Source organism: Anabrus simplex, chromosome 1 (assembly GCF_040414725.1).
Source record: "Anabrus simplex isolate iqAnaSimp1 chromosome 1, ASM4041472v1, whole genome shotgun sequence".
In the NCBI taxonomy this organism is placed as follows: Eukaryota; Metazoa; Arthropoda; class Insecta; order Orthoptera; family Tettigoniidae; genus Anabrus; species Anabrus simplex.
In genome coordinates, this window is record NC_090265.1 from 726,259,598 (window position 1) to 726,286,557 (window position 26,960).

At 41.0% G+C, this 26,960-nt stretch overlaps 1 protein-coding gene across 2 annotated transcripts in view; it reads right to left on the bottom strand.

Annotated features, from left to right (window-relative positions):
• LOC136857422 (protein artemis) overlaps window positions 1-26,960 on the bottom strand; it is a 149,381-nt gene that overhangs the window by 19,337 nt on the left and 103,084 nt on the right. For both annotated transcript variants that reach the window (XM_067136073.2, XM_067136074.2), the window contains exons 9-10: window positions 23,443-23,520; window positions 21,263-21,328 (exon numbers count right to left, since the gene is read on the bottom strand). In XM_067136073.2, coding sequence (XP_066992174.2) covers window positions 21,263-21,328; window positions 23,443-23,520 — 144 coding nt within the window. The remainder of the gene's footprint in view (window positions 1-21,262; window positions 21,329-23,442; window positions 23,521-26,960) is intronic.

The following is a 26,960-nucleotide window of genomic DNA, read 5'->3' on the forward strand; positions in this document are numbered from 1 at the left end:
GCTTTAAGAAGTTGAACATGAAATTGTGAGGTATGTGCGTGAAAAAAAGCAAGGTCAGAGTGGCCATAACAAAGGATGTGATACGAATACAGGCTCACAAATAGGAATTCCCGGAACTTTCAAAGGCAGTATCACTTACTTCTAATGAAAATGATTAGGGAAATAAATACAATTATGACTTCATACAGCACATTTTAAGCTGGATTAATTTTTTAAAGGAAAAAGTGAGGGTCGTCTTGCATTCACAGTTGTCTTGGATTTGGAGAAATACGGCATTAACTTATACTAATTTTCATGAAGACAACACTAGTCCACACAAAATTATAAAGAAGTTTCTGTAGCTTATCCTAGTAACTTGTGGGGGTTCTGGAGCCATCCTAGCTAATCTTCATTGAATGCTAGAAGTCACCAGAAATCAAAGCCAGCACCTAGCCACTAACCTAATAATGTCTTCCAATTATAGATATAGAAATATACAGCAGAAGTCGGTATAACGTAGTCCAAGATATCGTGGATTCAGATTTAATTCAGTGAAAAGTATGTCCTGCAGGGAAAAACCCACATTTATTACAATCCTGAAAAACTAAATGTATCCGTTTACTTGAAAATTGAAAGAAAACCCTGCAATTTTTAGAGAGTCACAGGATTGCTTTTAGTCACTCGCTTCCAAACAATGCAGTCTTCATCACATCCACGCCTATGGTCTTCCTGAGAGGGAAGACAGTGCGGGAGGAATGGGCTTGAACAGAGATATTAACATATTGAACTTAAACTTGGATATAGATAGGAGAGACTCATAAGGGAGGTCCTGTTCAAGATAGTGGAAACTGCAACTGTATTTTCCCTGGAAATTTCTCTGTAGTCAGCAGCAGTAGCAACTTTAAGGTCCTTTTCTAAGCAAGCAGATTTGTATAATTATATTAGTGTATGCTAGTGGACCCGTGCTTCTTAGCAGCATTCGTTATAAACAGGTCAGGTAACTCATCTTTATATCTCTGTCGTAGTCAATGTTTTGCCTGCTCCTTTAAATAGTTTTATGAACATTTAACACCAGTACATAACTGATTCATTCGTAATGTAGTTATAATACTTCTTTCCATACAATATTCACTCTGTTTTGACCATTTGGGTATATCGGGTATATAAGTAGACGTTTCGGAATTTGTGATGATAATGATGATGCTTGTTGTTTAAAGGGGCCAAACAACTAAGGTCATTGGGCCCTAATGATACAAGAGGGAAGACATGATATATGATAATTAAAATTTTTAAATACATCCACTGACAAGAGTAAAATAAATGGTGATGAAATTAAAACAATCAGTGGATCCAATTTGCAACGCCTTATTTCCTATTAAAATGATAGAAAATGCAGGTGATAATGGAATAAGGCATTGCTTGGAAGTACAGAGATATATATAATTCAAGTTAGACGTTAAAATAACACATTAAAATACGCAAACACAAACTAAAATAGAGTCAATGGTGCCAGCAGGTCCTGGATCCGCTGCACCAGAGGATGCCGAGGGAAACAGGTAACAATAGACTGTAGCGAGCTCAAGCAGTCAGTACATGGAAGAAAGTGTCTGCGCTCATCGGACAGTGCGTACCACAGAGCTTCACAGACAGCATAGAGCTCTGCTGTGTACACACTAAAGGTTTCCGGGAGAGCAAATGCAAATGCAAAATGCACACCTTTGTTTCTGTCCTCGAATCATCCGTGTGAACAATGACTGAACCTTGATACTGGCCCGCTCCAATCTCTTTCCTATCCCATCATCACCGTAAGACCTATCTGTGCCGATGCGACGTAAAACAAATTGTGAAACTATTATTATTATTATTATTATTATTATTATTATTATTATTATTATTATTATTATTATTAAATACCGTACTTGAACCTGCGATTCGTTTCGAATCTGTAGCTGTTATCTTGGTATGAAATGAAAATGAAATGGCGTATGGCTTTTAGTGCCGGGAGTGTCCGAAAATATGTTCGGCTCGCCAGGTGCAGGTCTTTCGATTTGACACCTGTAGGTGACCTGCGCGTCGTGATGAGGATGAAGTGATGATGAAGATGACACATACACCCAGCCCCCGTGCCAGGTAAATTAACCAATGATGGTTAAAATTCCCAACCCTGCCGGGAATCGAACCCGGGACCGCTGTGACCAAAGGCCAGCACGCTAACCATTTAGCCATGGAGACGGACGTTATCTTGGTATAAGGCATGTATGTGCCACAAGAATGTCAGTGGTTTTATGAACATGTAATACGAAGCGCGTTATGGTATGTACAGTTTGCAGTCAGAATTCACCCATTCTGACGTCATCATGCCGTCTGTTTGCTAAAAATATATTCAAATATTAGCTTTTTATAATCCTGTAGTTCTTGATGTAAAGCTTAGTATTGTGTCTTAGAAGTTAAGTTCCCCTATCCCGTCTCAGCTTTTACTGAATGATTGTAGAATTCTACTATCGTACGATGACAATCAAAATCATGTTTATATTGAAAAGAATGAACACACCTCCAAATAGATTGTCCCAATAGGAAAGCCCGTCTCGCACTGAGTAGAAAACAAACATACAGCTCGGCAGTGGTCGAGTCTGATGGGAGCAGTACACTAAGCAACACAACAGATGCAGAAGTTGGAGCTCTCTCACCTGAATACCCAACCGTATTAGAGAGTAATACTCACACTCCGCATAAACAACAACACGACTTTCAAGAAACCTCCCAACTACCTGACAGCATAGAGGATACATCTGGGCAAAATTCTGGATTCATAGATGAAGAAATCTGTATTCTTTAATGTAAAAAATTTAGAACAATATTTGCAATTTACAGTCTACATAAGTCTCAGTTTCCTGTTAATTCAGATACAAAATTCATGAGGAGAATGTTATAAAAAAGGGTGCAGCTAGGAAAAAGTAAACTCGTGTCCTCATTATTATGTTAATATATGATTTACCAGAATTCAGTACATGTTGCTCACATTTTGCTGTGGTTGTATTATTTATTTTCAAGAATTGTTTATTTCTAAATGCAATTGCAGAGAGTTAAAAATTAAATTTGTAAGAAAATGTTCAATTATAGCTTAACTTTAAGAGTAATAAATATCAAATATTATTATTTTGTTTGATAATGATAATATACCAAGTAGCAAAAACATATATTACCATTCCATCTCTAGTTCTTACTCTGTAAGATCTGCAAGTGTGTGATTTCTGTATATTACATTTCCATGTGCAACATTTTCTCTGTACTGTTTTTGTACCTGTGTCATGACTCATGTGCCATATCAATTCTCAAGCAGCTAAATATAGGTAGGTATCTAAAATAATGGATTTTATTTTTTACTCTTCTCTGAATTTGCTGAACCAGTGTGTTCTCTTTGTTTAGTTGTTACTCATATATTAGTGTACATAGCCATACTGTCTTAAGTAAACAGAATAAAACCTAACCTATGTAATTTGCTGAATACTAATGGAATTACTCAAAACAAAAATTTGAATAAGTATCACTTATCTTAATTACGACCAACAACCACTAAGAACCAATATTCATAGCACTAAATGAATCACACACGAAATTAACCAAATTTCAATAAGTATTAATTACTTTATTACTAAGATATTACAGAGCTCATGGAACAGCCAACCACTTGCTAGCGCATTAACAACAAATGGTGGTTCGTGTGAACAATGACTGAACCTTGATACTGGCCAACAGCGGACAGGAAGAGCCACGGATAAATCGAAGGGTCCATATTTTCCTTCTGGCAAGTGTGCAGATTCAGATTTATTTCAGGTCGTCATATTATCCACGGAGATACCCCACTTGGTTGTCTGAAAAAAGCAAGGAACCTAAGGTACATCAAACAATCGGCGACTGCTATCCAAGCGTATTCCAACTAACCACGTTGCTTGAGGATAAACAGCGTACAGCCGATGGTTTCCATTGCTGAATACGCAAGGATAGCTTGGGTGCAGTGGCATCTGTCACAAATTTGCAGCATACGACAGAAGCAATTGCTGGCGCCTCAGGTGTAAAGGCGGCACATCAGATTCAGCGAGAAGCCTTGTTCGAAAAGCTCTTGTCGCCAACCTAAACCCGCTGTGGTGAATGCTGTTCAGTTTCGCAAGGATGCTTTGCCTTGCTGAGCCGTATGCTGTACTGCCGTAGTCTAACCGGGAAAAAATATGTGCACTAAAAAATCATAGGAGCACCGTGTGGTTAGCCCCCCAATTAGTGTTGCTAAGAAACTTCAAGATATTCACCTTCTTGGTGCTTTGCACTTTTAACTGCCGCACATGTGGCTCCCACGATAATTTGCTATCAAAAGGGAGCCCAAGAAATCGGTGTCAACTACGGGAGAGCAACATTTCCTACATAAAGCTCAGGATGCGAGTGAAGAGTGCGCTGCCGGCAAAAGTGGACAACATAGGTCTTTGCGGTTGAAAACCGAAAGCCATGTTCTAAGGTCCACTGTTCCACTCTCCTAATAAATACCGGCAAGTTACCTAGGAATCTCCAGTGATGCAGGGCAGAAAGGATACCATATCGCCATGTGGTGTCATAGGCCTTTTCTAAGTCGAAGAAAAGAGCCACCAAATGCTGTTTCCTGGATAGAACTCTCCAGGCGTACCAGGTGGTCAGTGGTCGTGCGAGCGGCTCCAAAACCACATTGGCACTCTGACAAAAGTCCTTGTTTCTCCAGCCACCACACAAGTCAGTGATTTACCATCCACTCAAATAGCTTACACAAACAGTAAGACAAATAGGTTTATAACTTCTTGCTGTCAGGCTTGAGGACAGGAATAACTATGCCCTCTCGCCACTGAGATGGAAATTCACCCTCTACCCAGATTCGGTTGAACACACAAAGGAGATATAAAAGACTATCCTCACTAAAGTGTTTCAACACCTTGTTATGGACATTGTCTGGTCCAGGAGACGTGTCCTTGCAAAGCGCCTATGCATTGCAAAGTTCCCACTCTGTAAAGGGCATGTTAAAGTCCTCTGAAACTTGAGTGGCAAAACTGAGGTGATGACAATCTGCCTCCCACTTCAGAGCAAGGAAATCATGATGGTAATTCCCGGAACCAGACACATCTGCGTAGAGAGGTTCAGCGACAATACTGCGTGCAATGGAAATTCTCGGTACAGAAGATGATCCTTGGATACCCGAAATACGTTTAAGTTTAGTCCACACTTGAGATGATGGAGTATGTGACGTCATAGATGACACTATCTCCCATGAAGCTTTCTTACTTTGGCAAATAAGAACTTGCGTGTTAGCGCGGAGTTTTTTAAATGTTACCAAGTTGGCCACAGTAGGCTGCCTACGATAGCGTTTTTGATCGCGACGGCGTTCTTTAATAGCTGCTCTAATTTCTTCGTTCCACCAAGGAACGAGTTTTCAGTGAGGAGTCCCTGAGCCGGAGGGAATGGACTCCTCAGCAGCAGCAATAACAACTTGTGTTATGCAAGTTATTTCGCCGTCTATGCTCCGCCTGGTGATGTCGTTAAAGACAGCTATGTTGTGAACTTTGGCCAATCAGCATGTTTAAGAATTCATTGAGGAGGAGCCTCGAAGGATTTGTGTTTCAACAAAGTAAAGATAATGGGAAAATGGCCACTGTCACCGAGATCATCGTGTGTATTTCACCGAAAGAGCGGAACCAACGTTCAGCTGCACAGATATACGTCTATGCGAGAATATGTGCCGTAATGTACACTGAAATGAGTTGGTTCCCCTGTGTTCAAAATAAGTAAATCCAGCTCTGTTACTAATGTTTCCAGCTCTCTTCCCCTAGGGCAAGGTGTCTCAGAGCCCCATATGGGGTGATGGGTGTTAAAATTTTTCCAATAAGAGGAAGGGAGGTGGAAGCTGATCTATAAGATCAGTGACATCATTTATGTTAAGAGGCTGACCTGGTGGAATATAAACATTACACACCGTTGCTATGAGAGGCAGCGGTATCTGCACCGCAACTGCTTCCAGAGGGGTTCTTAGAGAAACCTCTTCACTATAGGTATCAGAACGAACAAAAATACCGCCACCGGATGCCCGGTGAGCATAATATCGTTCTGTCGAGTATAGTCTGAAATTTCTCAAGACCTTATGATGACCTGGCCTGAAGTTTGTCTCCTGAATACAGACTATACTCACCGCAAACTCACTAATGAGCTGGCACTGCTCAGCAAGATGCCTGTCATAACCGTTACAATGTAAAAGTGACACAATGTGGACTAAACGAGAGAATGATAGGTTATGAGCAACATGATGCTCTTAAACCTAAACACTATCAATATCAACATCTACATTCGTAGATGTAGATGACAGCTCGATGTCCATCCCGTCATCAACAGACAGTGGGACTGACGCCCAGAACTTCGACGCTTTCTGGGGACGGGAAGTGCCCCTACGAGGGGAGCGCGCAAGTTTTGGAGCAGACGTACCTGCTGGCGCAGACTCATACCCTCCAGATGGAGGGAGGTGACTTGGCCTTACCCCCCTGCTGCGCTGGCTTAGGAGTCCCAACCGGCACAGACTTTTGTGTGGTCGAAGGTGGGGTGGTCCCCCCTTTTGAGCTCTTGCTCTTTGTGGCTTTGCTCGCAGGAGCAACAGCTGAACCTGGAAGACTCTGTGCTATCATCGTGTAGTCTAACGTCTTGGCGAGTGCATTCATAACATTGAACTTACGGCGCGCTTCCTGGTACAAAAGACCATCCAGGGTCTTGATCTCCTGGATCTTCTTCTCACCGAGATATACCAGACAGTTCCGATCTCGGGGCGAGTGAAGATCAGGGCAGTTACTGCACCTGTAAGGAGTTGAGCACTCCTCCGCGTCATGAGCTCCTCTGCCACATGTATCACATACAGACTGATTCAAGCAATGAGATACCATGTGCCCGAACCTCTGGCATTGATAGCAGCACATGGGAGGCAGGATGTATGGCCTCACATCACAGTGATATGTTGTTACCTTGACTTTTTCTGGTAACACTGACAATTTGAAGGAGACACTGAAGGCACCCGTGGCAACGTCATCGCCGTTGACTTTGCATGTAATGCTCCTGACGTGTGTCATGCCATGGTGCTTCATGTCTTCAATCAACTCATCGTCAGTGTTCAAGATGAGATTACGGTGGAAGATAACTCCACAAACCAGATTCAAGGTCTTGTGCTCTTCCACTTTGACAGGAATATCACCAAAGTGATCGTACTTGAGCAACAGATCAGCTTGAATGGCAGTGCGCATCTTTAGCAACAAACTACCGTTGCACATTTTTTTCAGATCTTCCAGTTCACCGTAGACACCTTCTATGTGCCTGCTAAACAAAGTAGACTTCACCAGCTTGATGTCATTCCAGTCAGTTCTGGTAGCAATCAGAAACCTAGGCAAGAAGATGGATCCCGTACCTTCAAGCTGCGCTTGTTCCCAGGGAGTTGAACCCCTCAAGGAATCACTAGTTAAAGACTTCGGTGGGAGACCACCTTCGGCAGGTCGAGGACGTTTCGAAGCCATACCCGAAATCATTCTCCCCGAATGCCACCCACTCCGATCAGGGGTGTCTGTAGCCAAACCAAACAGGCAAGGCAATACCCACCTGGTCTTAGCCGGTATTGCCCGCGGTCCGATGTTGGACAATGCCTAACATGGGATGACTGAGGCAATGAGCACTGGGACTCCCTTCCTCAATCACCCGTAATAGCACGTACCCCATAGCATGAACAGAGCACTAAATATAGAGAAAATTTAAAAAACAATAAATAATATGTCCTTCTGGCATTCGGCTGTGAGGGGACCCGTGTTGTCAGGCGAATACTACTGTAAGGGTACGTGACGCTCCTGCCCGCCGATCTGTGGGTGGTCACTGCCTGGGCTTTTGGGCGCAATCGCACACGTAAGAGGCCCATCTCCGAGCAGCATGCACATCAAGAATTTTGCATCGGTCTACAACTAACCACAGTAAATAGAGAGATGGATGATCTGCCTAGTCAATACTATGCGTTATATTTTTTTAAATATTTACCTTTCACATTTACATTATATCTAGTACATGTTTCGAGAATATGCACATTCTCTTCTTCAGCTAGTTAAGTTAAAATTCGTGAATACAATAAGACCTAGTGGAAATGGGGGCCTCCTTTAAGAAATCTAAAACAATGACAAGTACAATGTAACATGTTAAAAATTGATGGATGGTGAAATGGAATTAAATTCCATCTTGTCATGTACAATAATACACAGTAGGATGATGTCTATATCAATAAAATGTTGAGCACTGAGTCCTGTTGTGATGTGACATCACTGTGACATTGGTGTTCCAATACTTTCTTGTAAAATTCAAGTAGGGTGATATTAAGAATAATATAAAGCGATATAAAACCTTGTTGTCAAGCCGATACCCTTAATATCACCCTACTGTGATTAAGTCAATACGGACCCAATACCGGCCATTATGGTCAAGATTATTAATACTACAACTAACCCTCAAAAAGCAAAAAATTAAAAAATAAAGAGGGGACCATGGCTACATGCCCTTTGAGTCGCCTTCTACGACAGGCAGGGATTACCTGTGAATGTATTCAGTCCATCCCATCCACAGGAAGTCCAACACATGATATCAAGCCACAATCCATGTCCGCACCAAGGTCGCCCCTTTTAGTAGCCTCTTACGACAGGCAGGGGATGCCATTGGGGGAAATCTTCGTCTGCAACCCCCACCCACAGGGAGTAAGGAATTTGTTGAGAATATTGAAAAACTGGGGAAGATCCGAGAACCAAAATTCTTCCATGATCGTAAAAAGTGTATACTCTCTGACTTGACAGTTAGTAATCAAACATGGCTGCATGCAATCACATTGCTAAGGATGAAAATTACATATCAGAATTAATGAAAGTGAATGAAAGTGTTAATTGTTCAACAATAAGCCAAGTACAGAAAGTATTGTAGGCTACGGTAACCTTTGCCTGCAATTACTGAAATGGTCATTTAGTGATTTGATTTTATTTCATCTTGAAAACAAATGTATTTCCGTTGACTTGTCAAGAAATGCAAGATTTTTCCTGTACTATTGAGACAATTTGGAAGATTTTGGTACAAACTGCACCTTTCAACTCCCTCGGATTTAAGAGCCTCAGTTTTGTGAAACATACATAACAGCATTTCATATATAGAATTAGAGAGGGATTTGGGTGTGTTCTTTCCGACCCCGAGTAGCAGTAGCGAGACTCAAGAATTGCACAACTTCAAATTTGTTTCCTAACACTGTTTATGTGTTTCTTTCTTTATGTGATGACCGATTCCTCCTCCTCTTCTTTGCTATATCAAGCATGGTCTTGCAAACTTAAATTCTTCTCATGTTTATGAGACAAGAAAAGAATACTGTATTAAAGTATTACAAAAATCAGGCTTAAAAATAATCACACAACAGCCTTATTGCAAAAGTGAAGATTTCGCACAGAAAATACAGAGGGGTCCAGAAAAAAGTAGACACTCTTTGATAGACAATATTAATGGAACAAAATGACGCACCATTACGATTCTTGAACGCGGGGGGGGAGGTTATTTTACGTGTTCAAGGACGTCACGATGGTTTTATCATAGCTCGGTCAGTGTAGCTGGCTTCTGTCGATAAGCTTCACTTTTCAAGATCCCCCATAAGTAGAAGTCAAGAAGTGTAGGGTCTGGAGACCATAGTGGGTACTCAAACAGCTCCTCTTCAACTTATCCATCGTCCAGGTAGACTTTCATCCAAGTAGGCTCCGACATCTCTGGTAGTGAGGCAGAGCGCCATCCTCTTGTAGGTAAAATCTTTCATTTCCAAACATCTCTTGGATGGCAGATAAAATCGATGTTTGCAGCATATGAAGATCCACCTCATCAGTTAGGTACCTTCAAAGAAGAATGGGCCAATCAAACCGTTGTGATGACAGACCACACCACAGCACACATAAACACCGGATAGATGTCCGACTCGCTGGCTGAATGGTCAGCGTACTGGCCTTCGGTTCAGGTGGTCCCGGGTTCGATTCCCGGCTGGGTCGGGGATTTTAACCTTCATTGGTTAATTCCAATGGCCCGGGGGCTGGGTGTTTGTGCTGTCCCCAACATCCCTGCAACTCACACACCACACATAACACTATCCTCCACCACAATAACACGCAGTTACCTACACATGGCAGATGCCGCCCACCCTCATCGGAGGGTCTGCCTTACAAGGGCTGCACTCGGCTAGAAATAGCCACACGAAATTAAACTAATTAAAAAACCGGATAGATTTAACATGTTTGTTCATGGGAACGTGAGGATTTTCAGGAGCCCAGTACACGCAGTTGTGGCAGTTTACAGTACTGTTCAGTTTGAAATGCGCCTCGTCAGACCAGATAACCATCCCTGCAAACCGTTCATCCTCATGAAGCATGCCTTCAAACCACTTGCAGTACTCCATCCTTCGATCCGAGTCGCCCTCGTTCATAGCATGCAGCGATCTTGGAATGTACACTTTCCACTTTGCAACCTTCAGAATTCATGGTACGGTTGATCGGCTTGCTCCGCTTTCACGTGCACCCTGATTCACAGATTTTTCAGATGACCTGGTAAAACGTTGCAACACAGCAGCGGTGGAAGCTGGACTAGTTGATGTTTTTGGCCGGCCAGACCTTTTCTTATGCACATCCTGAACAATACCGTCGGCTTCACATTTATCCCGAATACGATAAATTGTTCTACGTGTTGGCGGCCGAGTTCCGGACAATTTACGCCATTGCCGTTATACCTCCATCATGTTTTTGTACTTCCAGTACCACCTCAATACGGCCTTGCGTTGCTCAAACGACAATCCTACTTCATTCATTGCTGCACTCTTGTGCTTGCAAATGCATGGCAAGATTGTTGCGCCATTCACATGACCATCATCTGTTGAGAAAACAAAGGACTATGCTACCATGCAAGAATTGCAACTAAATGTCATTTTGTTCGAAAGATATAAACTATCAAAGAGTGTCTAAATTTTTCTGGACCCCTCTGGAGCTAGGAGAAACTCATAATGGAGGCCCTGTTGACGATAGTGGAAACTGCAACTGTACTTTCCTGGAAATTTCTCTGTAGTAAGTAGCAGTAGCAACTTGAAGGCCCTTTTCTAAGCAAGCAGATTTGTATATGGAGTACATTAGTGTATATTTAGAGAGGGACTCGGGTATGTTCTTCTTGACACTGAGTGGCAGTATTGCACAAGTTTCAATTTGTTTCGTTATACTGTTGAAAATTTCTGGCGCAATGACTTTCTTTATGTGGTGACCCATTCATTCTTGGCCAGTATAGCATCATCATCATCTTCATTTCTCGTTTATAGCTTCCTGGGTCGGTTTGTGAATCAAGGACATCCATCACTGCCTCTCACTCCACCACTCTTCTCCTTTTTTAAGAACATCTTCTGATTTTCCTCCCCTCTTCTCAATACACTCCCACACTGAATCTGCCCACCTCTTTTGGGGTCTTCCTCGTGGTCTCTTTCCTGTTAACTTCTCTGAAAAAGCTTTTTTTGCACAATCTCTTCTCCCATTCTCATCATATGCCCATACCACTTTAGCTTTGTTGTTTCTAAAAATATGAGGTGGACAATCTAATTATCAAGGCAACACAATTTTACCACCGAGTAAGACAATTGCTGTAGGATCAGCAAGTACCACTGAAAGCTAAGATCCTATCACCTCCATCCTCATGTATAGCCATGTTAACTCCTTTGCTGTCTGCCCAAGTACATACTCAGGCTTGTGCAGCTATGCTTTAAATGCTTTGATTGTAGACAGAAATTAAAGCAAACGTCATCTGTTGCACATCACTGGAATCAGGAAGAAACTCTCTTTGCAATAGTGTTACTCTTAAGTATTTATCCTCCTTGCATGGCCAAACTAGACACAAAAGAATGTAGCTAGTTGCTGTTTGTTTATACTATGGCTTCCTCATTACTTGGTATTTTGTGTTCTTTACTAAATTATTACCATATTTCCCCAAATCCAAGACTTTTTTTCTCAGAATCTCACATGAAAAATCAAGGGTCATATTGCATTCATGACTTAACAGTAATGAACACCACTGGCAGCTGCCATGGTAATCACGTTGCTTCCCTTCACCCCCCACGCACGCTTAAAACTCAACCTTCAATGTCTGTATGTTTATTAAGCCTTAGGCTACATAGCTAGCCACGGCAACCGGTTGTACAGTGCCTCTGCGCAATATCACTGGTTCTCGGGAAATAGCAAAGAGAGAATGACACTACTTTGTGGGAGACAGGTAAAGCCGCCAAATTTTCAGCGGGTTCTCGTCGATATTATAATGCCAATTTTAGGTTAATGGTTATTAATGTGCAGCCGAAATAACATATGGCATAACTAAAGCCAATATTCAGCGTTGGCGTGAAGGCAAAGATAGTCTAAAAATGCATATTGTATAAGAATGGCATTTGTGGGATTTCACAAAGCACTTTTTAAGCCTGATTTAATTTGTGAATGGAAAAGTGGGGGCATCTTGCGTTCAGAGTAGTCTTTGATTTGGAGAAATATGATATATTGAAAGAGAATGACATTTAGCGAGTTCAAGTGAACCTAGTGAACATGAAAATATCAATAGTGATCAGGATGACAGTGGTATTCACGATATTGTTTTACCAGCAACAGATCTTTAGATTCTGATTCTATTTTTGACAAAGTACCATTTACTGGGCAAGCAGGTTTGAAAATAGATATTCCTGACAATTTTACGTAGCTGGATTTTTTTGAATTAATGTTTTAATTACTTTTACGGTTTTTGAGAAACTTACGCACACAAGTTTTCAGAACACTATGGAGAAAGCAAGGCAGTCTAAGACAGCGAAAGAGCAAGGCAACTCACAACACCAAGCTGCACCATGATCCAGACGACCAGGAGAGGAGATGGAAACAGGAGACTCTTCACTACAGATGGTCCAGAAGGAAAGACGAAGTGGTATGGCCATGCGAGTGCCAGCAGGACTGCAGGAAAGGAATATGGAAGAAAAGTAAAAGGATCAGTGGGCAGCCCCATTGAAAATTGACTGATCTAGTAAAGAAAACTGTCAAAGAAAGAGGACACGATTGGGAGAAGGTTATGAGAGAAGTGATTTGTGGATATTAGAATCTATCTGTATTGACGGTTTTCACTTTACAATGGCGAAAAATGAGAGTACCCTCCTATTCAATACATCATATATTCCGTCATTAGATGGAGCAAACAAATTCAAACATGTTTCGGCTCACTTGAGCCATCTTCAGTGAAAAAATTAGGGGGGTTGGAATAATTTACATAATATAAGTTGAAAAAATGCTAAAAAATATAATGAAAGAGCAAATGAAAAAACAAACAAAAGGGAGCCTAGACGGAAACAAAATTAGCACAAATATACAATATTTACATCAATATGCAGAGCAAAATACAACTTATTGCGACAAAATTCAGTGAAACAGGTGTTAATTTAAAATAATAATTGAAACTAAAAACTGCGTTAACCTAAGAAACAAGGGAATGAGAAAACAAATGAAGCAGATGGAAATGAATAATAGTAGCACATGGTGAGGTTGTGGACCTCATAGTTTACAAATTATTGGTTTAGTAAAAATGACAAAACAGTTTGAAATTGCTGTCAAAATCATCCTAGTAGAAACCCATCACATCAAATTGATCAGGAGGAGAGCGGGAGCAAACCTTTTTGAGAAACCAAGCCTGATATAACCTGCAGGCGAAAAGCAATATCTTCTCAATCTAGCGGTCCCTTTCTTCATTATTGTTTCATAACGTTGGCTGGTGTCTTGCCTTATTATAAAGGGGTCGGAAGGGCCGCGTATAAAAATTGAGAAGCTGTGTTAGGTAGAAGACAGATGCATAGTAAACTGTAAGTAATCTAGTGGAAACCCTCAATGAAGTTCTAATCGTGTGCAGTAGGTGGTTGTCCTCTCTAATGGCCTGGCCTTCTCAAAGTAACGGTCTCGTTCGCGTGATCGAGTCTATTGTTGGTTCGGCTGTGTTTGCTAGTATGGAAGGAGCAGAGGGGGAAGGGGAGGTGCAGGGCCGGTTTGAGGAAGGGAGGGCTGGTGAGTTGGAGAGATGGAGGAGGGGTTTGTTTGGCAAATATATGGAATGAATGTTCCAAGAGGATGTTAGTTTACTCGCCGACTTCTAAAGCTCCGTCTAATGACGGAATATATGATGTATTGAATAGGAGGATACTCTCATTTTTTGCCATTGTAAAGTGATTTGTGGATGCGCACACAGCACACCCAGGAGGCTGGAGTTGATCAACTATGATGATATTGTATATGATGATAATGATTATTAATACAAGAAAATTAAACTGTCCCTTCTTCTGTATTTACGACGACACCTGATATTTCTTTGATTTCACCGACTTAGTGATGCCTGGGAAAAATGTTTGAGCAGAATGATGTGCAAATCTGTTTTCAACACATATCAGACAAATATGACCTATTTTTACTCTTACTACATTCTGTAATGGACTCACCTTATCACTGACATTTACGGCAATTGGAAATAAGCTGCATTTCTCTCAGCAACTGTAATGGAGTCGCCTCATCGCCGATATCTACAGGATATGGAAATACGCCACACGTACACAACCTCCATCATCTCTGCTAATCACCTCCGCCGTGTCTTGTCAACTAACTGCTTTCTAGTCAGCTGATACTCCTGATGATGTCACGCTGTACTGTTGAGTCTACTGCCACATGTTCTCGCAATATCTATAATTCTTCCAGAAAGTGCTGAACGTTCCTCTCTTCATTTCTCACCTTCTACATTATCCTACATAATCCCGGCTTCCCTCATATCCAATTGAGATGGACTTCAGCCTGTGTAGAGGGTGGAATGTGGAGTGTTACATTCGTTATTATCAAACTGTGCATATAGCTTTCCTTCCTGCTCTAGTATCATGAACTTGGAAGTGAGGTATGACTAACATTTTTAGTTACCTTTTTAAATATGGAACTTGAGCAGTTTTATTTCTCTAAATACTAAGGGGGGAGCATGCCATTTCCAATCAAAGACTTTATCTTTTTTCATCGTGTACCGGGTGGTACACCTCCACGCCGCTAATTCAAACTTTGCGCCAGTTGAAACTCCTCTACTGGAGGAAGCCTGAACTTTATCCACAGTGTTAATTCTCAAGTTTCTCAGAAGATGTCCCTACTTGTAAATTTTGAAGTTTCTGAACTGGGTCGTTTTCGATGTATTTTTGTTTTGCCTGTAGTAAGAAGTGTGAACATTCTCTTCTAGAGGACACTACTGAAGAACTACAATTGTGCACCCTAGTGCGAAGTGAAAGAACTGTGTTTTTGGAGAAATTTTGGGTTCATAAGTTTGTTCTTTGTTAAATTTCTTTCAATCATTGTTTAAGTTGGCAATATTAACCCTTTCTTTCCGCCCGTTTTGAATTTGACCAATAAGGAATTTCTGTAATTAATTTTCCACCAATAAGGTGTTTCTTCTTCGTTTAGTGTAGTAGTTTTTGCCATTATCCAATAAAAGGCTTGTGGGCGGGTGTTCTCATTCCTGAAACGCCTCGAACTTTCCACGAGGGTATATAAACTGCTGATTTTCGGGTCTCCGCGCCACTTCAGTAACATCTATCAGTGTGTAAATTATGTAGCAGGGGGCAGGAAGCGCCTCTTTCTTCGGGCAGCAGTTCAACCACCAGGTAATGGCCTTTTAATAACTTCTTTTCTTGCTAGCTCAGCAGTTTAACTCTCGGGGCAAGTCCGAAGCCTTTGACCATGTAACCTTCCTCTAAAATGTAAAAGACTCTTGATTTAAATTCTGTCTTGTTAAACTACAATTGGAATAGAGAGTGCTTAACCCTCTTGAGCTCCCACTCATATTGCGTTGAGGTGAACTTATTTTCACAACCGTTTCTTCCTTAGTGTAATGTAAATCGTTTTCTTATATAAGTCACCTCTTTAGTATGGGATTAGCCCTTGCATTAGCGGCCTAGTGCCAGGTAGGTTTTAGTAAAGTATATTAGGAGTGCAGTTTTGCCTCGTCTCAAGTTGGTTTTTTGGAGGCCATGTAATTTTCCTGTTTCTTTAATGAATAGGCCTCAGTAGGTTGGGTATTTTTACCCCTGTTTTCATGTACTTGGAGGACAGCTTGAAAGTAGAATTTGGTGTGGCCTTTGATAGGCTTGAACTTTAAGAGCGGGTTGCTCTTTCTTAAAATTTTGATGTCTGCGTGCCTCGAGGAGGCTTTACTGTGTAATTGGGAGCAAGAGCTCCTGGGCATGATTGGGGTCTTCTGCCCCTTTGTTGAATCTTGTATAGCGCAAGGTTGGGCTTATAGCTCAAGAATTATGTGTCTGGCTCTCGGAGCCCAAATCCTGTAACACTGTAATTGTACATTCTTGACTGGTTGCTTTGCTACTCTGTACCTGCCATTCTTATTATTTCTTGATTTTGCAAAGAAAATATAACCTTGTTAAATTTTATCTTAACTTTAATTTCGTATTTTGAGACTTGTTCACCCCAGCACCTTCTTTCACCTCTGCACATCCACAAGACTCCGTAACACATCGGTCTACAGATGATAGCAAAGAATGAACAAGGTTTCAAGTTTTCTGTGATGTGCATGTTCGATTCCTACTGCTTTCTGAGTCCTCTTCAAGGTTTTGCATGAACTGTGGTTTTGATTTATGTCGCACTATTCAAGGTTGAATGAGACTGTCATTGAACAAGCCTGTCGGATAATCGCAACTCTTGCTAGGCTAGTGAACGCTTCTAATGTTATCCTACATACCGATTGACTGTTTGTAGATGCAGTTTTCTGTTAATGTCATTTTTTTGTTTGTTTAATCAATGGACTTCATCTTTGAAGGTCTCCTTTTCTTGTGACGTGTGTTTACCTATTTCTCCTTTTATAATTCTGCAATATGTTGTATCTATTGGTTAATTCATTAATTTGTCATTAGGCAGGTATTTCTTTCCGTTTCCTCCCCTCCCCTTCTTTATCCGTTTTCCCCCTCTTTCTTTCTTTCTTATTTGTTATTATATATATATAATTCGCTGGGGCCATCAAGGACCACGTTAAGTCTTGTTGCATTTGACACTGAACTTGGCCTTCTTTAGAGCCCAAATTTCCCTCATTTTTTGTGAGTGGGCCTGCTTACGCTCCTCTGTCCAAGGGGCACCGTGTCTTCCCTTCGGTTGCTCGTCTCGGTTTAGCCCGTTCGTCAATATTTCCTTGCGGAAGAAATCTTCAGCGTCTTCAGGGCGTCTTCAGCTGAGATATGTAGCATTTGCAGGTCTTCTTTGGTATTTCTAAACCAGGGAATTGTGGTTTTGGGGTTTGAATAAAAAAAGTGAAACATTTCTTTAGTTAACTTTCTTCCGTCCATTCTTTTCAGATGACTGTAAAATCGTGCCCGTCTTTTTCTGATTGTGTCGGTAATTTTCTCTATTTTGCTGTAGACTTCCTTGTTGGATCTCTTTTGATGGATTCCATTTCTGTACTTTGATCCCAAGATTCCTCTCACAATTTTGCGTTCTCTTTTCTCCAGTTCTTCAAGGAGTCCTTTGTTGGCATTTAGAGGCAGGGTTTCGGCTGCATATAGAACTACTGGCTTCAGAACTGTTTCATAGTGACGTATCTTGGTGTTTTGGGAAAGGCATTTTTTGTTGTAGATTGTGCGGGATGTTTGGTAGGCTATTTCCAGTTTGCATACTCGCTCCTGAAGTGCTGCTTTGTCCAGTCCATTTTTCATGATGATCTCACCCAGGTATTTGAATTTGTCTACTCGGGTGATGTCCCCGTATTTTGTATGGAGTTTTGGTGAAGCCTCTTTGATGTTAGTCATTACTTCTGTTTTCTCAAACGATATCTGCAAACCAGTTTGTTCGGCAATTTCCTTTAAAATTTCAATTTGAGCTCTAGCGGTTTCTATGTTGTTTGAGAGAACAGCAATATCATCGGCAAATGCTAAGCAGTCTGTTGCGATCCCCTTGGATTTGGTTCCTATTCTCAATGGACTGTAGTTGGTTTCCTGTAATCTCACCCGCCAGGTTCTGATGATCTTTTCAAGAACACAGTTGAAGAGTATCAGTGATAGCCCATCACCTTGTCGGACTCCTGTTTTGATGTCAAAGGAATGCGAGAGACATCTGTGGAACTTCACCTTGGATTTTGTATCGGTCAGGGTGGCTCTAATTAATGCCAGCAGTTTCAAATCAACTCCAAATTCATTTAAGATGTTTAGCAGGACTTCCCGGTCAATGGAGTCGTATGCTTTCTTTAAGTCCACAAAGACAGACACATACTGCTTGGACCTTAGTGTACAATATCTGATGATCATTTTGAGATTTTGGATCTGTTCAGCTGTTGAGCGAAGTTTTCTGAACCCTCCTTGGTATTCACCTATTTGATGTTCGACTTGTGCTTCCAAACGCTCCAGGATGGCAAGTGATAGAATTTTGTAAGTCACGGGTAGCAAAGATATTCCTCTGTAGTTGTTGATGTTCTTCATGCTGCCTTTTTTGTGTAATGGATGGATCAAAGCTATTTTCCAATCTTCGGGTAGGGTCTCCTCGTTCCAAATTTCTTCTATTTGCTTTTGCAAGATATCAAGTGATTCCTCTGGGGCATATTTCCATAGTTCTGCTACTACTGAGTCTTCCCCCGGTGCTTTGTTATTTTTGAGACGGTCAATGTGGCGCTTGATTTCATCTCTGTCAGGTGGTCTGGAATCTGGGTACCTGAGTAAGGGTTCCTTGGTCTCAATGGTGCTTTGCGGTTTAGAGCAATTAAGTAAATTTTTGAAGTAATTTGCCAGAATGCTGCAATTTTCTTCATTTGACGTCGCCAGTGTGCCGTCCTTTCGCTGAAAGCAGAGATGGTGGTTTATAGCCAGTGAGTTTGCATTTGAAGGCTCTGTAGTACTCTCTGCTTTCATTCTTCCTAAAGTTTTGTTCTATCTTTTCAATGAGAGATTTTTCGTATTTACGTTTCTCAGTTCTGAACACCCTAGCTGCTTGGGCACGTTGGGTTTTGTAGCTTTCCCAATCATTTTCTGATTTCGTAGAGTAGTACTGTTTCCACGCATTGAGTCTTTCTTGGAGGACTGATTAGCAGGTACCATTCCACCAGCCATGCTTTTTGCTTCTCTTGATTTCTGCAACGTCTTTGGCGGCCTCAACAAGGAGACTTCTGGCGTTGTTAAAGTCACAGGCATTTGGTCTAGCCTTCTCCTGGAACTCCTCGACCCTTTGCCGAAGTTTATTATTGTCGAAGCGTGTGATCTGTTTGGATGTCTTCCTTGTATTTGCGGGAATTGGTTTGAATTTGGTAAGAGACATATAATGATTTGAGGCCACATTGAGGCCTTTCTTTACCTTGACATTCATAATCTCAGGGCTGTTTCTCCTGGAGATTGCAACGTGATCAATTTGGAACTCTCCAAGAGCTTGGACGGGAGAACGCCAAGTCATTTGCTTTCTGGGTAGATGGCGAAAGTGGGTCGACATGACCTGCAGGTTGTGATTTTCGCAAATGGACACCAGTCTTTTGCCGTTGGGATTGGTTCCTTTGTGAGCAGGGTAATTTCCTATAACTTTCTTGTACTTCTGTTCACGACCTAGTTGGGCATTGAAGTCACCCAAAAGAAGCTTGACATGGTGTTTGGGGATTTTGTTTAATTTTTCATCCAGTAGGTCCCAGAAATTATCAACTTCGTCTGGATCAGACTTTTTCTTATCGTTTGTAGGAGCATGTGCGTTAACTAGGGCGCAGGTTTTGTTTGCGCCTTTAATTGTGAGTATAGCCAATCTGTCATTCACAGGTTCAAAATATGCAACCGATTTAAGGATCTTGGTTCTAACAGCAAACGCGCTTCCAAGCATCACAGCTCCATTGAGGATTCCTCTTTGCGCTTTGCTCTTGAAAAATCGGTAGCCTTCGGATTCAAAAATCTCTTCATCTGGGTACCTTGTTTCCTGTAGGGCCATTATGGATATCTGATTTTCGTGAAGAGCTTTGGTGAGGGTTTTCAGCTTGCCAGTTTGTGTAAGTGAATTTATGTTGAAAGTTGCTAGAAAGGTTTTAGATTTTGGCCCGAGTTTTTGACTCTTCGGGGTACACCGAGACGCTCCAACTCGTCTCTTGCATGATGTCGAGTCTCCCCCAGAATCCGAAAGAGACTTGTGTGCCGTGGCGTTCACGACGAGGAATTTATCCGAAGATTTACCCCCTGGGGTATGTTTCTTGAAATGTTGTGCCATCATGCTTTTTGACTTGACTTTGCTTTGGACGGGTACCCATCCTTTTACAACTAGGGTTGTTAGCCCTAGAGGTTGCCTCAGGATGTTTTCTGGCTTCTGGTTATTTACCAGTCTTCGCCGTAACCCTGGCCAGGGACCGGTTTTTTTTCACAGTGGTATTTTATTTCCCTACTACCCTATGACTCTGCTGGCGGCAGAGCCAACGAGCTTCCCCAATTCCAATGGGATGAGCCCGATGGAGGTAACCGGTAAATTCCCACACGGGTATTATCATCATTATTATTATTATTATTATTATTATTATTATTATTATTATTATTATTATTATTATTATTATTATTATTATTATTATTTTCACGGCCTCCAACTACCTTTCATTTTAATATGGTAACAGAGCAATTCTACAAACAAACTGAGCATATGTTATACCAGTGACAGTTCACGACTGAGAATGTGAGTTTGCAAAGGTATGAAAGACCGAACATTTGCATACCAATGCGTGGATACGGTGAAACTCTATGTTCCAAGTTCTTAAAAAATGCAAGGCCGCCACAGCCTTAAATATTGTAGTACCTACACTAAAGCCTTGTCAGTTCTCTTTGAAATTTTACAGGAACCTGCTCAAAATTTACAGAAAGGGTACATAAAAATGTTTAATTCAGACAACATTTTGTATGGTCCCAACTGGCATGTTTGTTACTTTGTACAGAAACGTCACTCAAATTATTTGTAATGTTGGCCAAAAATAAAAAGCAAGGTCAGTATGTGCATACTTCCAACACCACAGCCGTAGCAACAGACAACGATGGGGGTTCAGCCCTCACATGGTCTCATTTTACCAAGTAGGCGAGCAAAACTTTATATTCAAGATTTGAAATTCACATACCATATACTGGTAGGCTGCCCAATATTCTTGGGGTTTAAATTTTTTGTAAGAAAAGCGAGTTATATCTTACCAGAGACAGCGTCCAGCTTCCTCTCCTTTGAATTATCTGAATAAGAACCTCGTGTTACCGTCCAAGCTACAAGAAGAAATACAGTGTAAGGCCGAATTCCACCGACAAACTTTAACAGTACAAATTCAATGTAAAAGTTCCACCAATTCAATACATCATATATTCAGATAAAATTATTATCTTACAGCAAGTACTAGTACATGTTTCATCCAATTATTGGACAACTTCAGCTAATGCCATCAGTATTAAACCATTAACACTAAACATTAAAAGAAAAATGGAATAAAACCTATGGGAAACTAGTGTATAACTTATTAAAATCTAAAGTGAAAAATCAAATTAAAATATGAGTAAACAGTGCATTTATCAAGTCGTGAAATCACACATTCTGGACAAGGTGATCACTAAAGTTTTAAAATTGTTCTTTGTGTTTAAACACAAGGTCTTGATGTGGTGAAATCCAAATTATGTGTCACATATAATAAAGTGGATAAAAATGTTAAAATTCTTCTTTGATGTGGGTTAATCTTATTTAATGTTGCGGTGAACTTCAACATGGAATCATTGAGCCTTTTGAGGTCTTGCTATTGTCAACTGTGTATAACACGTAAACCATGTTAAGTCTAGAAACAAAGAAAAATCCAAATTAAAATAAAGATCAAAGAGAAAGAACCTGAACAAGAATTTGGAAGTGAGGTGACAATTTACTTTCTGCTGGCCACGTTGGAACTTTTCATGCTGGTGTGCAGGCTTGTTATAATATAAAAGTGGTACTCTGTATATTAACCGAGCATGACAACTGGGAGGTGACCTTGTCAGCCGCTGATGGCAGGGGTAAAGATGGAGGGACTAAAGTGGGCGGTGCTAATGCGAGACAAGACGAAGTGGGGAGCGGTTTGTTTCTTGTTTTCCATTTTCTTATGACTTTTCTCTGTCCATACCATTCAGCAATTTCTCCAGATCTTCTATAGTCTGGGGTAACAAACCAAATAAATTGTAATTACGTTATTACTCCGTAATGAGCCACCGGACACCATGGGTCCCTTATACCAATATACTCAGGAGGTATCCCTGAACCACCTCCAAAAGCCTGCACTCCCCCCCGCCCCCCCTCTCTCTCTAGCAAGCACCTAGCCAAGAATGAGAGGTTTATTTTTTTCATTTTCCAACAGTGAGCGACGAACAAGGAAGCAAGCACGCAACACCGGCCAGCGAACTTGGATGCGCACAACTCTGCAGCTTAACAAATGAACCAATGACCATTCAGATGCTGGTAAGAACCAATAGGAATTAATATGAACGGTTACATTTACTTGTGTGTGAGCTAATTTAAACAGCAAGCAGACAATCTTCCTTAGATTGATATATCTGATTGACTGACTTTGCTTATTCTAATATTCTATGAGGCAAGAACTTTGAGTCAACTAGAGCCACGAGGAACAAATTTTATTCCACATGCGGCCAAGGCTAGGAAGGTCGACAGCGATATTTGACGAGATTTAACTCGGCTCGCACAAAGCCAAATTGTTTGCCTGTCATACTGTAAAATAATTCTACAACCCAGACCTAGCATAAAGTAAATTAATATCATCGAATGCATTCTTTAAAACCATCAAGCGATAAGTTAAGTATGATCCAACAGAAATGATCATGTGTGTTTAATTCTGCTGGCGCAAATTTTAAAGCTTGGCATTAGTTTCAGCTATCTGCCCTGGAGAAACCAAGAGGACATCAGCCATCATTTCTCCAAATCAGTGTGGGACGATCAGCAAAATGCAAACCATGGACCTACATAATCTTGATTAAGCATGGGACATAGTCATCACTATGGCAGTTTTAAACCGAAGATACGCAGCCACGGCGATGAACCTTCACAACCGACCCTGGGGCATTGGACACCCAACATCATGAAGGCCTAGCAGAGCAAATCAACCTATATTATGAGAAATATTCACGTATTAAATCCTCCCCTAATGGGGAGTACATATGGTGCAATTGAGCATATGAGTAATATCAGCTGTTCTTGGCGAGAGAATAGAGGGGATAGATGGCTCCTACTGCCCTGAAGTGCCTCCATGTGCTTCCATGCTCTCATCTCAACAAATATCAAATTAAAGTATATAAACATGTATGAGCTAACAGCACAGAAGAAAGTTCCACAGTGATAGTTCACAATTTACCTCTCTCTAGCAACACTGGATACTCCTTCAGTTTTCTGTGGCCAATAACCCCCACATTGGTGTACAACTTCCGTACATCTAGAACAGAAAGAACAACATTCATCAGCACAAGACACGCTCCACCAGGACTTGCGCATATCCAATTCTTTAAACTCCAATATTTTGTCCGAGGAGGTTACCAACATGAGCAACCTTCAAGACAAAACCTGAAGAAAAATTAAAATATGGAAAGAAATACAAAGAAAGTGGACATAGAGCAAGTTTTAAGTTTAGAGGAAACTTCCTCAAATCTACTGAAGTGTAAATAATGGACTTCACACTTGTTCATTCACAATCATTGACAGGTTTACACAAGGTAAAACAATATAGTGTAACTCGTGAGTAAAGAGTTTCACAAATAGGAAAAGTCCTCTCAGTTTTAATTACTGTGTTGATGGGGTGAAAGTTCCTTATGGGGATCGCTTCAAGTATCTAGGTGTTAATATAAGGAAAGATCTTCATTGGGGTAATCACATAAATGGGATTGTAAATAAAGGGTACAGATCTCTGCATATGGTTATGAGAGTGTTTAGGGATTGTAGTAAGGATGTAAAGGAGAGGACATATAAGTCTCTGGTAAGACCCCAACTAGAGTATGGTTCCAGTGTATGGGACCCTTACCAGGATTACTTTATACACGAACTGGAAAAAATCTATAGAAAATCAGCTCGATTTGTTCTGGGTGATTTCCGAAAAAAGAGTAATGTTACAAAAAGGTTGCAAGTTTGGGCTGGGAAGACTTGGGAGAAATAAGACGAGCTGCTCGACTAAGTGGTATGTTACAAGTTACAACTCTCATACAGTACTTGTTCCATATTGAAGTTGACCATATATCAAGAATATTACAAGAATATTTAATAAGACCACCTATTCAATACATGCCAAGAATCTTATGGTTCAACTTTTACATAATATTATAGGGTCTTATTAGGTTCATGTTTCACCTTCTTTTAGGGGCATCATCAGCCTTAAGCGCTATGTTCTGAGCTGTCCACGGAGATATGGCGTGGAATGACATTAGTAGATGAATAAGTTTGAGTGGTGTCTTTAAAAGTAGGAAATATCACAATATGAAGATAAAGTTGGAATTCAAGAGGTCAAATTTGGGCAAATATTCATTTATAGGAAGGGGAGTTAGGGACTGGAATAACTTACCAAGGGAGATGATCAATAAATTTCCAATTTCCTTCAAATCATTTAAGAGAAAGCTAGGAAAACAACGGATAGGGAATCTGCCACCTGGGCGACTGCCCTAAATACAGATCAGTATTGATTGACTGATAATTGATATTGTTAGAAACCGAGTCTAACCATCGTCATCTTGGTCTCCCCCTACTTCTCTTACCCTCCATAACAGAGTTCACTATTCTACTAGGTAACCTATCCTCCTCCATTCGCCTAACATGACCCCACCACCGAAGCTGGTTTATGCGTACAGCTTCATCCATCAAGTTCATTCCAAACTTAGCCTTTATCTCCTCATTCTAAGTACCCTCCTGCCATTGTTCATACCTGTATGTAACAGCAATTGTTCTCACGACCTTCGCATCTGGTACTTCTAACTTATGAATAAGATATCCTGAGTCCACCCAGCTTTAACTCTTGTAAAACAAAGTTGGTCTGATAACAGACCAATGTAAACATAGTTTCATCTGGGAGCTGACTTCCTTCTTACAGAATACTGTTGACCACAACTGCAAGCTCAGTGCATTACCTATACTGCACCTTGATTCAATCTCACCATCCAGGGAGAACACACATTCTAAATACTAGAAATTATCTACAGTTCCAGCTTTGTATCACCAATCTGACATTCAACTCTCTCAGATTTCTTACCTATTGACATCAATTTAGTCTTCAAAAGGCTAATTTTCATAGCAAGACCAAGTCATCAGCATAGGCCAGACTGGATACTACATTTCCACCTAACTGAATCCCTCCCTGCCACTTTATACCTTTCAGCAGATGATCCATGTAAACTACGGGACTTTATTTACCATCCTTTCCAATTCCTCAAGCATAATTTCACCAACATCATTATCCTCCTCACTACGAACTTGCTTATTCGTGACCGACTTCGATAGCTGCAGTCGCTTAAGTGCGGCCAGTATCCGGTAATCGGGAGATAGTGGGTTCAAGCCCCACTGTCGGCAGCCCTGAAGATGGTTTTCTGTGGTTTCCCCATTTTCACACCAGCCAAATGCCGGGGCTGTACCTTAATTAAGGTCACGGCCGCTTCCTTCCACTTCCTAGGCCTTTCCTATCCCATCGTCGCCATAAGACTTACCTGTGTCGGTGCGACGTAAAGCAAAATAGCTTATTCGTGATGTCACTATGAAGATATCCTTTTACATTGAGAAGATTTTCAAAATATTCCTTCCACCTGTCCAGTAATTTCCTGATATATATTACGAGTTTACCTGAATTAACCAAAACACTGTTTGTTTCCTTTTTCCCTCCCTTTCGAAGATTCTTTATAACTGTCCAGAAAGGTTTCCCTGCTGCTTGACCTAGCCTTTCCAGGTTATTACCAAAATCTTCCCACGACTTCTTCTTGGATTCCACAACTATTCGTTTCGCTCTGTTTCTTTCATCTACATACAATTTCCTGTCTGCATCAGCCTTTGTTTGTAGCCATTTCTGATACGCCTTATTTTTACATTTACAAGATCACTTGATTATTCCACCAAGATGTTAGCTTTTTTCCATCTTTACACACAGTTGTTCCTAAGCATTCCCTTGCTGTTTCTACTACAGCATCCCTGTATGCCACCTATTCTCTTTTTATATCCTGAACCTGCTCACTATCAACTTTGCGGAACTTCTCACTAATCATATCCATGTACTTCCAATTTCCTTGTCCTGGAAATTTTCTACAATTATTCGTTTGCAGACAGATTTCACTTTCTCTACCCTAGGCCTAGAGATACCTGGTTCACTACAGGTCAGACTGTATCATCAAAATATCCCAGGAAAACCCATATATTCCTAACAGATGTCCTGAATTCGAAGACTGTTAAGATATAGTCTATTATGGATCTGGTAACCCCCATCCTCACATGTGTAGCGGTGAATAGCCCTATGCTTGAAGAATGTATTCGTAAATGCTAAACCCATACTAGCACAGAAGTCCAGTAAATGTTTCCCATTCCTATTAGCTTCCATATCTTCCCCACATTTACCAATCACCCTTTTGTATCCTTCAGTTCTATTTCCAACTCTCGTACTGAAATCACCCATTTGCAGTACCCTATCCTTGCTGTTGGCCCTGACGACGACGTCACTTAATGCTTCATAAAACTTTTCAAATTCATCCTCATCTTCACCCTCACACGGTGAATACCTAATTCCTCCAACTGCCAAATCTACCCACTTCAATCATTTACGTGCCTAACAGTAACTATGTTGCGTGCAATAGTACTCCTGATGAACAGCCCTACCCCATACTCTGCCTTTCCCTTTTTAACACCCGTCAAGTA